The sequence below is a fragment of the Pseudoliparis swirei genome, chromosome 15, assembly GCF_029220125.1.
Source record: "Pseudoliparis swirei isolate HS2019 ecotype Mariana Trench chromosome 15, NWPU_hadal_v1, whole genome shotgun sequence".
Lineage (NCBI taxonomy): Eukaryota > Metazoa > Chordata > Actinopteri > Perciformes > Liparidae > Pseudoliparis > Pseudoliparis swirei.
Genome location: NC_079402.1, coordinates 12,563,368 through 12,580,493, shown reverse-complemented (window position 1 = coordinate 12,580,493; position 17,126 = coordinate 12,563,368). Strand labels below are relative to the sequence as shown.

Here is a 17,126-nt window from a genome sequence, read left to right as displayed (position 1 = left end):
CTTGAGTGCTAATAAAATGTTTAACTTTTCATTTTTCTGATCCATCATACATGAACACATGCCATAACAAGACTATCGACTACAGTGCCCCGCGACCCTAAATAGGAATGTGATGTTTAACTACACCTGACATTATAAGTCTTCTTATTCAAGCAAGTAATTAAAAGTGTATTTTCCAAAATGTTACATAAAAAGATAATGATGTGACAAGTGTCATTGTCCATGGAAATCAAACATATAATGCAACATCAAGTACTGAATATCTTTCTGTGATTTTAATAGATCAATGTACAACATATATGTTTCAATGCAACACTTGCTAAACAGAATATTCATGTATAAAACACATGACACTTTCCTGAGCCACTGGTTTCTGCAGTTTGATCTCTATGATTATTGCTTTTCACTGCACAAAGCAGTGATCGATACATTTGAGGTCAAAAGATTTGCATCAGGCAAAGGCTAAACTGTGAATCTATACGACTCCATAACTGCAACACAGTGACTGTTTTGATATTTGGAAGACATTTTCTTAAAAAAAGAATACATTGCTAAGCTCCAATAGCGTTTAATAGCCAAAGCTGTGCTCACTGTGCTAAATATTCACTTTCTAGAGACTCTAGAAAAAGGTCAGAGTTCATGCGTGTTGCTAAAAACAGACTCTGCAGGAGTTAAACTCCAGCTGCAGCCTGGAAAAGCAACATTATACCGTCTGCTTGGACATAGGCACGGAGAGAGGGTGAGAGGAGTCCTACAGGTGTTTGTCTTGAGCTTCGATCCTTCTCATCAACTCTTTGTTTTCATCATCTTCAATGGCTCTCGTGATCGGGGCGTGGAGGAGGGCGTGACGGAGGCGGAGCCCTGCATGGGGGTGGACCCTGAGGGGGCGGAGGGAGGGAGCCAGTTGGAGATGGGGGCGCAGAGACTGAGCTCATGTGGGGAGGGGGCAGGGCTCTGTCTGGAGGGGTGACGGAGGATGGCGGAGGTGTGGACGGCAGCGGGGGGAGCGTTGACGTTGGCGAGGGGGGCAAAGACAAGCCGTGGCTGCCCTCTGAAGGGTGACGCTGGTAACTGTGGGGCAAAGTGTAGACGGGCGTGGAGGGGTGGTTGTAGATGGGGTAGCGAGGAGCTGGGGAGGATTTGCTTCTGGTGAAGTTTATGCATTTGCCCTGTGATGAGAAAAAAATAATAAAAAGTAATCACAGGTGACTGCAGAGGCTTGTTGTGGTTATTAACATAACTGTGCAATGTGTGATGAAAATACAAGTTCATCTTTAGAGACAATAAACTGCAATACTGAAGCTATACGGTGGCAACGTGGTTGGCAGACATGGAAGGGTTCAGCTTTCACCAGATGGAAAAAGTGCATTCCTTTGTTGATGGAAGGAAACCCCATTCCTTCCAGCCCTGTCGAGCTGAGGCTGGTAGCTGGAGGCTTGCTGCATTTACTCCAAATGACTTCTGCAGACAAGAGCGCTCCTCCAGACGATACTGCAGTGGTGTTGACCTTCTGTCTGCTCACTTAGCCTCTCACGAGCGTGTTGCTTGGAGTCACTTTGATGCAGCTTGGAAGGTGTTTGAAAATGACAATGTAGTCCATGGAAGAAGTGTATCTAAAGTCATGCAGACTTGGTTTCTACTCCGTTCTTTGATCCGATGCTCCTTCTATCTCTCATTTGAGGTCATGAATTCGGCCAATTTGTACTGCTAAAATTAACTTGGTTCACGATCGTATTGATTGCTTTGTTTTCTTACTGCTTATCTTCTGACAGAGACGATGCTGTTTTACATTACTGCAAAGAGGAAGTTGCAGCATTAACTCCGGCTTGTCGATATCTCTCACCTTGTCTCCAGGATGAGGTCGCATCACAGACACCCTGTCGTAGCCTTTTCTCAGGAACACACACAACGCATCCAGTTTGCCCTGGAGACAGATGATCAGGTGACAGGACAAATACAAACCAGAATGTTATACTCTTATGACATCCACACTATTCACATAATTCCAGTGCAGTTAGAAATAAATCCAGCTCAACACATTCATATTCAGGGGTTAGCTCAGCATGTCTGGTTCTTATTACCGTCTATCCAGCTGACTAATATGTTAGGAAACACATTGTATTAACTCATTCATGGCCACATATCTTTCCCAGAAACACTCAAGATAATAATGGTAGATTACGGGGGATAGATGCCATATAAGGAAGATGTCTGTTCTAAAACATGTTATTTACATCATTCTGTACCTTACATAACAATGTGATCCATAACAACAACAATGTGATCCACGTCATGAAATATATTTGCTGGCAGTTATATGTATAACTGACAACTGATGATGACCATAAGATGTGCTTGAAACACTGGAAAAAACTAGCAAGTAGACGAGGCTAAGATATATTTTTTTAAAGAAGAATTTGGATGTCGTATAATGATAAATAAATATAATATCTCCACCATTATATGATCAAGTATCTGACAACAAACTACAGAAGCAAGCGGCGTGATGAGAGTAATATGCACCAAACCCCAAAGGTGCTGAGGGAATAACACCATCACAAGTGAATAATAGAGCACCTTGATGGGAGAGTACCACTTCTGGGGGCGGGTAGATGTGTGCATGTTGTAGTAAGGCTGATCAAACTCCTCAAACTCCTCTTCGGGCATCACAACACGAGCGTTTTTAGCTTTTTCCAATTTGGCTCCTTCTTCAGTGGAGCCTTTGTCACCCCATCGGACCTGCACAGAAACAAAAGCTTTCAGCACTCTGCTTCTATTATCAGAGTATAATAGGACACATTTGTTCATAGTTTAAAATAAATTCAGAATAGAAATATGGCTAAACATCTGCATCTTAGCACTGACATTGTGAGTATGTTAACCTGCAGACTTTTAGCATGTATAGCGCAACACATAGTGTTGCCTCTCAGAGCCGCTCTGAGACTCAATTAAATTAGCTGGTTAGCTCCAGGAAAATCCATGTTAATTTTTCACCAATGGTTCTGCTTTAAATAACTGCAACTGATGTTAATTATGTGAACCTTTGCAACAACGTACTGCTTTATTTGTACATGTAACAGTTACACTTTCCCTTAATATCCAAATGTTCGTAGCATTTCTACATAACTCCATGTAGACATGTAACTCTGACATCCACAAGCAATCTAAAGTTTGCTCTTTTGGCTCAAAGTTGTTCCCAATTTTCAAATTTAGGATTTTTCCTAAATAACTTATGAACTTGTTTTATAGAATAACACCAAGCAATGCAGCACTAATGCATGAAACCTTTGTAAGAATGTTTCATGAAAAGCACTCAGAATGACCTGATACTCGAAGAACCAGTAAAAGAGCTTCAGTAAATGTCGAGAACGATCCATCACATCCAGAGTAAAACCAGTTCTGTCAAAGCAACCTTGGAACTTCATTATTCAGACCAACTCCCTTGCTGGCTTTAACTTGGCACAGAAATCACATAAAGGAAGTCAAGCATATTTTCCATTGCTCCGTTTGGAGGCTTCAAGTTCACAGCACAGATTCCTCTGCACGAGTCGGCGAAGCACTTCACCCTGAGAAGTTGACTTCTGTCTTCATGGCCGTCTTCCTCTGAGACAACAGACGTATTGTCTGACTGCATTAACCTGAAGATGTCAGTCTCAAGGTCTGACTGCCTCTTCTTCTTTCACAACAATCTATTGACATCATGACCTTTTTCCTTCTTGTCCTCTCATGAGTTGAGAAGACTCTTTCCTTCTCAAGCTGCACTATCCAAGCCTTTGCACGATATACAAGGCACCTTCATTTCTCTAACGCAGCACACATCCTGGCCCCCGGGTATTTGATAAATCTGTCGTACTTGTGGTTTTCTGGCCACATGGCCTCATATTGACTCTCATTGGCTCCTCGAAGTAATCACAATAACAAAGTGACTCAGTCCCTTCCAGCATGGACTTGCATACTCATCTCTTTTAAGGAATGAGCCCGCTTCCTGTTTCCCTTTCCTCCCGCTGTATGTGTGATCTCTCTCCAAGTAGCCGAGTGCTATAGATTCAATTTATATTATCCATCTTTGATTCTTCGATTAAAAGCATTTGGAAAATATTGTTGAACGCTAAGTTTCATTACATATTCATTTATTTGCTATCTGGGTTGCCATTCTCTTCCCAAACCTCCATTCTCTTGATGCCTCCAACTCCACGTCCTCCGTAGTACGAGGCGTCCACTGTAGGCCACCTCTTCTTGGGGAAACCATCTTCGTCATCCTAAAGAAGAAGGAAACAGTATTACTGATACCATAGCTCAGGGATTCCCAAAGTGTGGTGCGCGCACCACTGGGGGTGCGCGAGCTGTCTCTAGGGGGTGCGCGAGAGGAAAAATGTAATGGCGGTCTAATAGTGTAATAATTAATATTAAACATTCTCAGGGCTCTCAAGTGTCACGCATTGAGCGTGAGACTCAGTGGCGTCCCTAGGCTAAAAAACATCCGGGGCAAAAGCCCCGGATGTTTTTTAATTAGCCCCGAATATTAATTTAAAAAATAAAAAGAGATTTGGCACACAAGTGGTTAACACCTCCAGGTCGCACGTGACGTCATTCACCCAAAACAGCGGAGTCAGACTGGCAGCAGGCGCACGTAACAGCAAGCTGCTGTCTGAGAGTGTTTCTATGTCTACACATTTCGCTGCTTCACTCCTCTGGGCTAAGCCCAGCGCCGCCGCTCCCATAACGCGCATCGCTCTGCCGTGTTACGCGCTGACACATCCGCGCACACAGGTGAGCACACTCTCACTAGAAAAACTCACTAGCACCCCCCCCCCCCGTCAACAACTCTTCTCGGAGCAAAAAAAAAGAAAAAGTGTGGGGGATTGGGGGTGTGTGAACCCGGTCGGGATGTAGAAGGGGGTGCGTGGCCTAAAAAGTTTGGGAACCCCTGCCATAGCTGATGGTTGTGCTGATGTGCTGCACAAACAAAGTGTTGATTACTGTCAAGGAAATAATGTGGGTGCAGAAAAGTGATGACAAAGTAAAGCCGCTTACAGAGAGCTCCTCTAATACTGGAGGAGGGGGCTCGTGGATAACCTGCAGGCATGAAGAGAGAGAACACATGTGTCCAGATGTGTCCCAACAGAAACACATGTGTATGTTCTTCAATCTGGGAGGATCCAAGATGGCCGTCGTACCACGGTGCAGCAGAGAGGCCAGAACCACCACAGCAGGATGACGGTAAGCAGGAGCATCAGGATGAGCAGCGCTATGGCCACAAAGGTCCCGTCAGACTGGAGGAGAAAGTATATGAGGGACCGAACCAGGGGAGTTCTTTAGATCATCAAACCTGCACACAGCCTGCTTTCTGAAACATGGTGGTGCTTTTGTGTCTCTAAATAATCTCTAAAGAATGTTAAGAGTTGGTTCTTATTGATGCAATTTTCCCTTTTCAACCCAAAAACGATGGAACGTGTTTTTTTTGGCGAATAGTTATCATCGATTTTTCAGGATTTTTCATGGTGAAACAGTTGGAGAGCACGTTATGGATTACTTTCAAATTGTATAATATGATAATGAAAAGCAGCATCCTGAGTCAAAGGGTCAAGCTGCTGCAGCTGTAGACATGTGTGGAGGAGCAATTTCTTAAAAGCAAACTTAAAGAAACGGCTGAGCCATACAAGAAGAAAACCGTTCTTTGTTATGCAATGATTCCGACAATACAATACTCGTAGCAGGAGTCACACGGTAGGAGAAATAGAAGCAGGTGGTTAGATTACATTAACCCTCCTGTTGCCTTAGGGTCATTTTGACCCGAATCAATATTACACCCTCCCCCCGCCTTTGGGTCATTTTGACCCGATTCAATGTTTCACCCTCCTGTTACCTTTATATTTTCTAACATATTTTACCCTTTGGGTTCAATTTGACGCCAGCAATTAAAACCTCCAGAAAATTATTAGAATTAATATTGTTTTCCAAGTTTAAGTGTGAGGCACTTTATGTTTGTTTGTTGACTACCGAAAGAACACCGACATTAAACATTGAATGGGGTCAAATTAATCCTAAGGCGGGGGGAGGGTGTAATATTGATTCGGGTCAAAATGACCCTAAGGCAACACAAGGGTTAAGTCGTGAGTTGACTTGTTTTCAATTGTACTTACACAAGTGACTGCAGTAATTGTGACGGAGCTCGATATGAAGCTCAGGCCGTTATTCATGCTGACGTGGAGGGTGGCAGACCTGTAGGAAATGGTGGGACAGTTGGCTCATTCAGCGCTCGGCCTACGAGCCAGGCAGCGTACATTCAGACTTACGTTCCCTCTTTTTCCAGAGTGGGAGCAGGGCACAGAAGGTAGGTATCTCTCACCACCAACGGTCTTTTCACTGTGGAAATGGAAACCAACATGAGAATGTGTACCACAATAATCTGTGATGATTTGAGGATATAGGAAGGTGAACTAAAAGATAAGTCGGGATCATTTGTGAAAAGTCAAGCAAAGGAAATATTTGACTTTTTCTCTACTTGAAACCGTAACATTGTGTTGTTATTAAATCCCTGTACTTCCTCTCCTTGTGGAAAATGAATGAGGGCGGGTTGTGGTTTATTTACCCTGGCTGAGAGTCGAGTGTGTGCAAAGACAGTGCTCGTCCCTGATGAGATCCACATTCCCCTTCAGACATCTGAGAAGCTGAGCGTTATACCAGCTGATTCAAAGAAGGGGGAGATGGTGTTGATGGTTTTTTAGGGCGGAGGGTTAAATCATTGAGAGCCTCAGAGAGCTGCTCTCCCTCAACCCATCTTCATCTGCATGGCCAGAACAAACCTGGAACCGTGACGTGAATGGCTGCTGAGTGAAATCCCCACTCCATTCTGTCTATAAATAGTTTGGATTCACACACCTACACATCTCCTCCTGACTTCTGTCGATCGCTTCACAATTCATATGAGCGTCGTTTATTCACATGTTTACATTCTTCTGTGGTTAAGTTACCTTTGGACATAGCCAGGCTGTTTATTTACCTCTCTTTGTGGACATTGTGCTTTTGAGCAGGAACTCTACACAAACTCTCTCATCTGAAATGGTACGGCCTCTTTAAAGTTGATGTAGTGAACTTGTTTGCTATTTATTCACACATCAGCAGACACACAGCAACCGTGTCATTAACCTGAAGTCCTGTGTCTGGGGAACTGATCAATTTAATTTAATATTAACTCTCCTTTTAACTCAATTTTGATCTCCACCAACCAAGTATTGAACTTTAGGCTGCTAAATGTAAACTCTATGTTCACATGCTAGTCACTTATTTAATATTTGACTCCTTTCACATAACGCATATTGATTTGACCCATTGTATTTATAAAAATGTGGATTAATTCAGTTTCAAAATCACAAAGAAATAAATACATCTTAAAAAAACATGTTAAATCTGAATATTTGTGTAATTCTAGTTAAACATTGGAGCATGAACTTACTCAAAGTAACGGTTTCATTGATGCGAAAGCTGCAGAGAACTTTCTGTACGTCTCGGGCGTGAAGGAAACCGTTTCCTTTCACGACCACCTGGAAAGATTCTGAAGTGGGATTAAATGCACGATATTTTATATTTTATCATCATATCAGTTTTCATTGAAGTAGGTTATGCAATGTGTATTTCTAAAGAATCTATATCATGTGCTTGTATTTCACTTTCAATTGCAGAAATGTAACTAAACTAAATACGATGATAATATAATATCAATAATTCAGGTGTTAATGTGTTTTCTTCTGTGCAACTTTACCTCCTTCACAGATGCTGGAGGGCTCGACAGCCAGGATCTCAATGCATGATCTCTTCAGGATCTGAAAGGGACAATAATAACATAACAAGTTGAAAAGGTACAGCAGATCAGAGTATTCAATGAGGTACCGAATCATCTCTCTGTAATATGAACGTGCCGTGCTTGTGTCTTGCGCACCGAGTCAATGACCCCTTGGAGCGCATCAAATCCATCATTCACCGGAAAGACATGGTCCTTACTGTCAGCGATCATTGAAAGCTGTCGAGACAAATGAACGATTAACTGGTGGATCCATTCATCCATCAGTTCACGGCTCTGCTGGCTGTCAGATGGGTGTACCTGGGTTTCATTGAAGTCTTTCACTCCCACACAGTACACAGTGGCGCCCAGCTGCCGTGCTCTGCTGGCCTGAGACGCAACAGGTAAGGATGAATGATTAGTGAATAACAATGGAGATATAAACGTGCGGTTGTCCTTTCTGGGCCGAAACTTTAAAGATTTTTCCACTTGTGGCCACGCCTCCGTCAGTGATGCTGCTGATGTTGTGATGTCAATGACAGCTGCTGGAACCTTCTGCTGTGACATCACTGAGTCATGTAAGAACGGCACGCCTTTAAGTTTTTAACCCAAAGATGCAACATCTCTGCCGTATGCAGTTCAGTCTGGATTTACCCTTTTGAGATCTCCAGTATTTTTATATTATTGTCAAATAACCATGTGAGGTGAAACATGAGCAATACAACGCATTATCACATGACTGTAACGTTACATTATATGTTATTATTACTGGTAAGTGGGACTAGTGCATTCCTATATTGGTAAATTTAGGTTAACACCCGAAGTGGATCTCAAGTCACCTCTCTTTGCGCGTCGTAAAACTGATTTTCCCTCAGTTCACCGTCCGTCAGGGCGATGATAACGCTTGCTGTCTGATAACCTGAAAGGCCAGAGTGGAAAAAATATGTCTGAATAATGATACAACTGTTTCTTATCCTGTGAAATCCATTTTTATTGTATTTTTTCTAAACGTTTTCAACATAATTGTCACTTAATGAAAGAATCGCTGCGTTTCTGTTATTTCTGTCGAAATGGTTGTACCACATGAGTTCTGATAAAGGGATAACACAAAGAGTCCTCTGGTAGAAGGAATTATTAGGTGCTAAAAAGGGAAATGTACTACTCACCATATCCAGTTCCGTAATATATTTGACGGCTGGCCTGAGAGAGAAGTTCACAGGCGTCAGTGACTATACATTTAAATTCTGTTTAGACGCCATTCTGTTGGGTGACTCGGATCCGTTTCCTGTTGACTTAACAGATGCTTACTCTCTCAAAACCTCTGTCCATGAAGGTGTCTCCACCCGGATGCACCATGCTCAGCTCCTCCAGCCCGGCCCGAATCTTCTCTCTGATCATGGACGTAGTACAGAGAACAGAAACGTATATTCATTGAAATGGAAGAAATGGCACCGATGATTCAACTGAATATGATAAAATGCAACCGACGTGCACATCCTATCATGAAGATGTTTGAGTGAGGCGGTGCATGTGTGCACCTGTCTTCTGTTAGCGGCATGACAATCCTTCCTTCTGTTGAAAACACAATAAAAGACATCCGCAGCTGAGGACTGGAGAAAAGGAAAGAAGAGGAGATGAATGTTTTACATTCTGATATTTTCAATCTAAATTTGATGTTTCTGTGCGGACCTACCTGATAAATTTGTGAGCCAGCTGGTCAACAAAGTAATAAATCTCATTCCAGTAATGTTGCACACTGCCAGACCTGAAAGAGAGGAATTCTCTGAAATGTAATAAGATATCTGTAGCAGGCCTATGTCATGCAGCATGTTGCGTTTCATATCGTGACTCCTGAGGATAATGTTGAACACAATGAGTCGTCACTTGTACATCAGCTGTAACGAGATAAAACCACGTTTATAGACGTTTATAGTCGTTGCATCGAGTCTATACTGTAAACATTGCAGCACGCACTGCAGTTAAAGGACTTACAGGAAAGAGAAAAGGTTAAAACGGATGAAGCTGAAACTAACACACACTTCACACACTGTGTCAGACTCCTCAGGAATCCTACGTTCACTTTTGAGATTGTGACAGAATCAAAGAATGAATCATCCTCCCACTAAGTTTAGATCAAATTACTATCGTCATTATTAATTGATCTGCTAAATGGTCAATAAAACATCAGACAATGCCAAAGAGAGACATCTCGGGGGCAGCTGTAGCTCAGTGGGGTAGAGGGTCGTCCTGCAACCGCAAGGTTGTGGGTTCGATCCCCGCTCTCCCCATTAGTTGCAAGTCGAAGTGTCCTTGAGCAAGGCATTGAACCCCCAGCTGCTTCCCGGGCGCATCACTGCAGCCCACTGCTCCTTAATAACTAAGGATGGGTTAAATGCAGAGAACTAATTTCCCCTTGGGGATTAATAAAGTATATAAAATTAAAAATTAAAAAAATCTTCCAAGTGCGAGTCTCATCTGACCTGCAGTTACAAGCCCAAATATATAGAGTTTATTACAAATTAAAGTGGTACATTTTTATATTTGAGAGACTGGAACTGGCTATTTATTTCTGCATTTTTGCTTGAATTAAATAACTTAAAACTACCAGAATTGATCAAAAGTCCAGCACAATTATCTTTATGGTATACACAATTGTGCATAAAAAAAACATTTTTAAATAGCCAAATTGTGGTCATGTGATTTTGAAAACATGTGCGTACTAAGATACACCAGAACGCTGTTCATTCTGGTCACATGACATCTAATGCTTCTGTCCATCCTGGAGAGGGATCCTCCTCTGTTGCTCTCCTGAAGATTTCTTCCCTTTTTCCCTATAAAAGTGTTTTTCTATTTTTTGGGAGTTTCTCCTGATCCGATGTGAGGTCCTGGGACAGGGGTGTCGAATGTGATTGTAAAGCCCACTGAGGCAAATTTGTGATATTGGGCTTTTCAAAATAAACTGAATTGAATAGAGAGAAGAAAAGCATGGCTTGTGAAGCAGAAGTCATAAATGAAAAGAAATCGTGCTGCACACATGTGCATAACCTCCTCTCACGCTGCACCGCTCTCTTTGTGTTTTCATTCTTCTTGTGGCGTGAGCCCAGTGCAGAGGCAGCCAACACATCTGGATCATTGGAACATCTGGCTCTAATGGAAAAAGAGGGTTCTGCAGACTGAAGCAGAGAGAGCTGAATGTGGGCTCCTGTCTGTGCGACGTGGCCACACTTTGACAACAGGAATCCCTTCAGCGCACGTTATCATGGAGGTGAATGCGTCAGCGCTTTGCAGATTATTCATCGTTGTGTAAACACAGTTTCCATCAACTCTTACTACCCCTGCGTTACAGCTTGTGTTGTTTTTCCGAGAGTCGGAAAAACAACTGTAGTTTTCATCCAGGAGAGCGTGCCATGACTTATTCAGGAGCTTCACATCATGACAGTTTAATGCACAGATTTATTTAACCCTTAAGGCTGCGCTTATAGGGCACTCAAGTGACTAACTCATTGATTGATTGACAGAAAATAAATATACTACTATATTGATACTAAAGTGAAAACCATCCTCTGGTTTCAACTTTTCCAATGTGAATATTTTCAGCTTTTCTGTTTTTTGTAGGACTTTTAAACAGATTATTTGTAATGTTCAACAAGACATCTGAAGACCTCACCTGAGACCTGTGATAGGCATGCTTTAATATTTTCTGACAATTTTTAGACCAAATCATTAATCAGTAAATCAATAATGAAAATAGTTTGTTGATTGACAAATAATTTCAATGTTATTGGTTACTTTACTCCACAAACAATAAACAATCAAATAAATGCTGCATGGAGCTACATGTTGTTGTAGAAACATTACATATCCTGAGCCACAAGAAACCATCAGATCTGATGCCTGAGTGTTTTACTGTTAGCAAGTGGCCCATTAATGTCTTTGGAGATGATTTTAAATGATGTTTGTCTTGAGGAATCTCAGATGAGTCATACAGCAAAAACAGAGTAAAAGTAGTCACACTCACTTGTCCAAAACAAAGTACAGGTCAAATCCTCCATAGCAGGACGACCCTGCTTCCCTCCTCTCATGGATCGGACCTCCACTGCCGGCCACCAGCAGCGCCACCAGCATGCCCAGTTCCACACCGAGCAGGACCAGCCTGCACCAGCACTGGGACATCACCCCAAGTGAAGACAAAGCAGCAGCTCAACCGAACAGAAGGTAAACATCAATGCTCTCCGGTTGGAGTGTTTCGGCCACTTTCCCTCTCACAACACGGCGGTGCAGTCGGCCATGCTGCGCAGACACATCTCCAAGGCATCCAACGCTCCGCTGTGGCTCAGCAGCCCATCTCCTCAGCAGCAGTTGTGTGCTGAGGAGGAGTGAAGCTGATCTTTGACTCCCTCTCTCTCGCCACACTGAATCATTTCAGCACACGGTGCTGTGAGCTCACAACAACAATGAAAAAGAAACAGTCTCATTCAATGTGTTGTTGGTCTGAATGACCTACCACCTTTCACCAGCTATGTCTACTTGATCATTTATATACATATTGTGTTCTTTCACTTTTCTTGCAGGTTTACTCATTTCAACATCGACCCATCAGTGCCACTCAGTGGTTGACACATGCAACATGTAAGTCACTGTACTGGTCCTTCCGTTCAGTTGATTTAAATGTCAAAACTGGAAAAATGACATATTGTATCTCTTCATGTGTGACACTTTGTTGGAACAGCTGATACAAGATTACATCTAATCTCAAGCACAGGAAATCTTGTAGGTAATCACTGAAGAAAAGCAATGCTACACAGGGATGTGTACATATACATTTGATTAGATTAGATTAGATATTCCTTTATTAGTCCCACAGTCCCACAGTGGGGAAATTTCAGATCACAGCGGGTGAACATTAGAGCATTAATAATAAAATATAACAAAAACACAATAACTAATACTAAATTACTAAATTACTAAATACAGAGGAAACAAAATATACAAGGGCAGTGACCAAATGGAATGGAATTGCAGCAGGTTAAAGTGTCCAGGAGTGTGCCAAGATCTCCAGTGATCTACTGCAGTTTGTTGTGCAGCCTGTAATACAAATAATATATAATATATATAATATATATAATAATACATAAATATACAAACCAATCTGATCTTTTAGAGTTTGATTAAGAATCATGAAAGAAAAAGATGAATTCCTTAATGGGTTGACCTGAGAGAAGGGAATGACCCGCCGGGTCATACGGACAGAACATATTGAAATACATCTCAGAATCTAATCTATATCACATCATGTGTTCATCTAAATAATAGGAAAACATAGCAGAAGACAAGAAGTTTCCATTATCAACTGTGAGAGACAAGAAGCACTTTGGGAATCATACAGCCTTACATGTTGAAGAAAAGTCATCATGGCAGATGGCTTGTGTTATCTTCCAGGTTCATGCTAATCTACACTAATCCTCTCCCTCCTCTCCTCAGTTTGCAATAAAGCGTAAGTGTGTTCCTCCTTCAAATTCATCACTGCAGCTCGACTTTCAGTTTCAAATAGACTCTTGAACTGTCTCAGGCCCTTGCTTGAAAATGCCACGCACAAATTTAAGAGTATACAGTATCTCTGCAACGACAAGTCTATTTGAATAATCTCAGTTTTATAAGAAAAGGTCAAACTTGTGAAATTTCTGAAAGAAACACATTGGTCTACTTTACCAGCCCCTGCCTGTTTGGAAGGCCAATGCATTTAGGGTGAGTGAACATTTCAAACTGTTCCCTTTAAAGTGTTAAACAACTAAACATGTTGCTTCTAATTTTAAGTATGCCTGCAATTACAGGCCATGTTGAGACCTGAATGTTGCATAAGACTAAAGAAGACTCAGTTACAGTTTTTTCCGATTGCTACAGTTTTTCAAAACTTAACGACAGTGGGCACAACTGGTGCAAACTCTAAAACTATTAAATTCTGCACTATCAACAGTCAGTCACATAGCAAAAACTCAACCACAGTCTGCACTACCAACAGTCACCTGAGCTAAACAGTTCACATCACCTGCAAAACTCATTCCAAGCAACACAACTCTTAACACATGATTCAAAACACGGTCAGTGCAGCCAAAACAACATGCACAACCCTCACTGAGGTAACACACACTGTCACCAGAACACAATGGAGAGTAAAACACTCCAGAAACATGTGACAGTAAAACATCAGCATCAGACACCAATACAGAAAATACTAACTTTTAATCTTTACAGTTTGAACAATTTCAGTGACTTCAAACAAAGTAATATTTTCTTCAAAGAAAAGAGAGACATTCTTTCACATGATTTATTAATTTTTGGTTGACATGCAACATGTAAGTCACTGTACTGGTCCTTCCGTTCAGTTGATTTAAATGTCAAAACTGGAAAAATGACATATTGTATCTCTTCATGTGTGACACTTTGTTGGAACAGCTGATACAAGATTACATCTAATCTCAAGCACAGGAAATCTTGTAGGTAATCACTGAAGAAAAGCAATGCTACACAGGGATGTGTACATATACATTTGATTAGATTAGATTAGATATTCCTTTATTAGTCCCACAGTGGGGAAATTTCAGGATCACAGCAGCGGGTGAACATTAGAGCATTAATAAAAGATACAAATAAATCACAATAACAACACTAAATACTAATACTAAATTACTAAATATACAGAGGAAACAAAATATATACAAGGGCAGTGACCAAATGGAATTGCCAGCAGGTTAAAGTGTCCAGGAGTGTGCCAAGATCTCCAGTGATCTACTGCAGTTTGTTGTGCAGCCTGTAATACAAATAATACATAATATATATAATATAATAATACATAATACATAACCGTAATACAAACCAATCTGATCTTTTAGAGTTTGATTAAGAATCATGAAAGAAAAAGATGAATTCCTTAATGGGTTGACCTGAGAAGGGGAATGACAATCGCCGGGTCATACGGACAGAACATATTGAAATACATCTCAGAATCTAATCTATATCACATCATGTGTTCATCTAAATAATAGGAAAACATAGCAGAAGACAAGAAGTTTCCATTATCAACTGTGAGAGACAAGAAGCACTTTGGGAATCATACAGCCTTACATGTTGAAGAAAAGTCATCATGGCAGATGGCTTGTGTTATCTTCCAGGTTCATGCTAATCTACACTAATCCCCTGAAGCTATCAATCCTCTCCTCAGTTTGCAATAAAGCGTAAGTGTGTTCCTCCTTCAAATTCATCACTGCAGCTCGACTTTCAGTTTCAAATAGACTCTTGAACTGTCTCAGGCCCTTGCTTGAAAATGCCACGCACAAATTTAAGAGTATACAGTATCTCTGCAACGACAAGTCTATTTGAATAATCTCAGTTTTATAAGAAAAGGTCAAACTTGTGAAATTTCTGAAAGAAACACATTGGTCTACTTTACCAGCCCCTGCCTGTTTGGAAGGCCAATGCATTTAGGGTGAGTGAACATTTCAAACTGTTCCCTTTAAAGTGTTAAACAACTAAACATGTTGCTTCTAATTTTAAGTATGCCTGCAATTACAGGCCATGTTGAGACCTGAATGTTGCATAAGACTAAAGAAGACTCAGTTACAGTTTTTTCCGATTGCTAAACGACAGTGGGCACAACTGGAGTCACATGTGCAAAACTCTAACCACAGTCTGCACTACCAACAGTCACCTGAGCTAAACAGTTCACATCACCTGCAAAACTCATTCCAAGCAACACAACTCTTAACACATGATTCAAAACACGCTCAGTGCAGCCAAACAACATGCACAACCCTCACTGAGGTAACACACACTGAGGTAACACACACTGTCACTCAGAACACATGGAGAGTAAAAACACTAGCATCAAACACCAATACAGAAAATACTAACTTTTAATCTTTACAGTTTGAACAATTTCAGTGACTTCAAACAAAGTAATATTTTCTTCAAAGAAAAGAGAGACATTCTTTCACATGATTTATTAATTTTTTTAGAACATAACAATTCTTTAAGGTAAATGAAAATTAGCAGTTTGCTTCAATAGTCTGCAGTAATTTACAGAATTACAGTAATGAGAAAAAAAAGGTAGAAACTAAAAGTACATAATTCAAACAAATAATTGAGGGGCTAATCCTGCCTCTAGCATCAGGCCACATGTTGTCATCAACATCACATCTAATGTTCTCTCTTGCCACCTGGGAAGAACCTTCTGGAGGGCCTTATCCATCCCTGGCAGTCCTATGGACTCGTGTCCTCACATCCGGCACGCATGGCTTCCAAAAGAGACATTTGGTCATGTGGGTGGTGACCAAACGCTTGGTTCACGACATTACATTACATGGTCTATAAGTGGAGCCCTTATTCCATCTGGAATAACAGCTCTTTGTCTTCCTCCACGCATCCCCCTCTCCCTGCCACCCTTCTCCCTCCACGAACCCGTCTTCCTTGTTCCATTTCCAAAATGAGTCTTTCTGAGCTCTACCTTTATATACTGTAATATATATATATATATATATATATATATATATATATATATGTGTGTGTGTTCACTAACAAGTCTAAAACAAGACACCTGCTTAGCCTTTCAGATGAAATTGCAATCAGCAGTGTTTGAAAGGCACCAGGCTGAAATGTATTCCGTTTTGAATGTGTGGTTCACAGTTTTGAAAGCAGTGTGTTCGCATTTGAACAAAGTGCTGTAGATCCACAGTGTTGTGCAGGTTGTGGTTAAAGTCATGGGATAAGTGTTAGAGTTTTGAAAACTGTGTTCAAGCAATGAAAAACAAACTAGAGTTTGGTCCACATGAACTGCTGCTGTGCAGACTGGAGTTAGAGTTTTGCACATGTGACTCCAGTTGTGCCCACTGTCGTTTAGCAAATGAAAAAAACTGTAATAACTGTTGATAATCTTAAAGCAACATTAGCAGCTTCGATAGAGAGATCCTTTGATACCAACCCAACTAAACCGAAGTGACAGTTGTTGGGCCTTTAACCCCAAAACAAACAAAAAACATGGCAGCAGTACTTCCAGTCTGTGCCAACATTAAACAGTTTATAGAGGAGACTGAATGTTCTCTTGCAGTCATTGCATGACACACTACAGCAGCTAACGGATGGAGAGCAGAGAACAGGACTTATTTAAAAGTTAATGTATTTGCTAAAAACAATGGGCAATACATCATACTCGGTAAGTAGATTGTTTCCTCTTTTTATTTGTCTATTTAGCTTGTTTTTCAATCAGCTGCTATGAGCCAGTGTCTCCCACTGTGTGTGTATGTACGTGTGTGTGTATATGTACGTGTGAGTATGTAGTGTGTTTGTGTGTGTG

At 41.1% G+C, this 17,126-nt stretch overlaps 1 protein-coding gene across 1 annotated transcript; it reads right to left on the bottom strand.

The window, feature by feature from the left end:
* Window positions 1-248: 248 nt before the first annotated feature.
* LOC130205350 (anthrax toxin receptor 1-like) lies at window positions 249-12,153 on the bottom strand. The gene is made up of 18 exons (XM_056432670.1): window positions 11,799-12,153; window positions 9,474-9,545; window positions 9,319-9,390; window positions 9,089-9,170; window positions 8,947-8,980; window positions 8,620-8,699; window positions 8,102-8,170; window positions 7,940-8,020; window positions 7,763-7,823; window positions 7,457-7,555; window positions 6,297-6,366; window positions 6,144-6,222; window positions 5,178-5,273; window positions 5,035-5,076; window positions 4,167-4,259; window positions 2,578-2,739; window positions 1,844-1,924; window positions 249-1,169 (listed from the first exon to the last, which is right to left on the bottom strand). Exons 1-18 carry the CDS (start codon window positions 11,951-11,953, stop codon window positions 810-812), a joined length of 1,788 nt encoding a protein of 595 aa, XP_056288645.1. The 5' UTR covers window positions 11,954-12,153; the 3' UTR covers window positions 249-809.
* Between the last annotated feature and the right edge of the window lie 4,973 nt (window positions 12,154-17,126).

Coding starts and splice junctions, on each gene's coding strand:
- LOC130205350 (XM_056432670.1), bottom strand. CDS start 11,953: ATGTCCCAGTGCTGGTGCAGGCTGGTCCTGCTCGGTGTGGAACTGGGC. Junction 8,171..8,619: donor TTTACGACGCGCAAAGAGAG/GTGACTTGAGAT, acceptor GTTGCGTCTCAG/GCCAGCAGAGCACGGCAGCT. Junction 7,556..7,762: donor CTCCAGCATCTGTGAAGGAG/GTAAAGTTGCAC, acceptor ATCCCACTTCAG/AATCTTTCCAGGTGGTCGTG.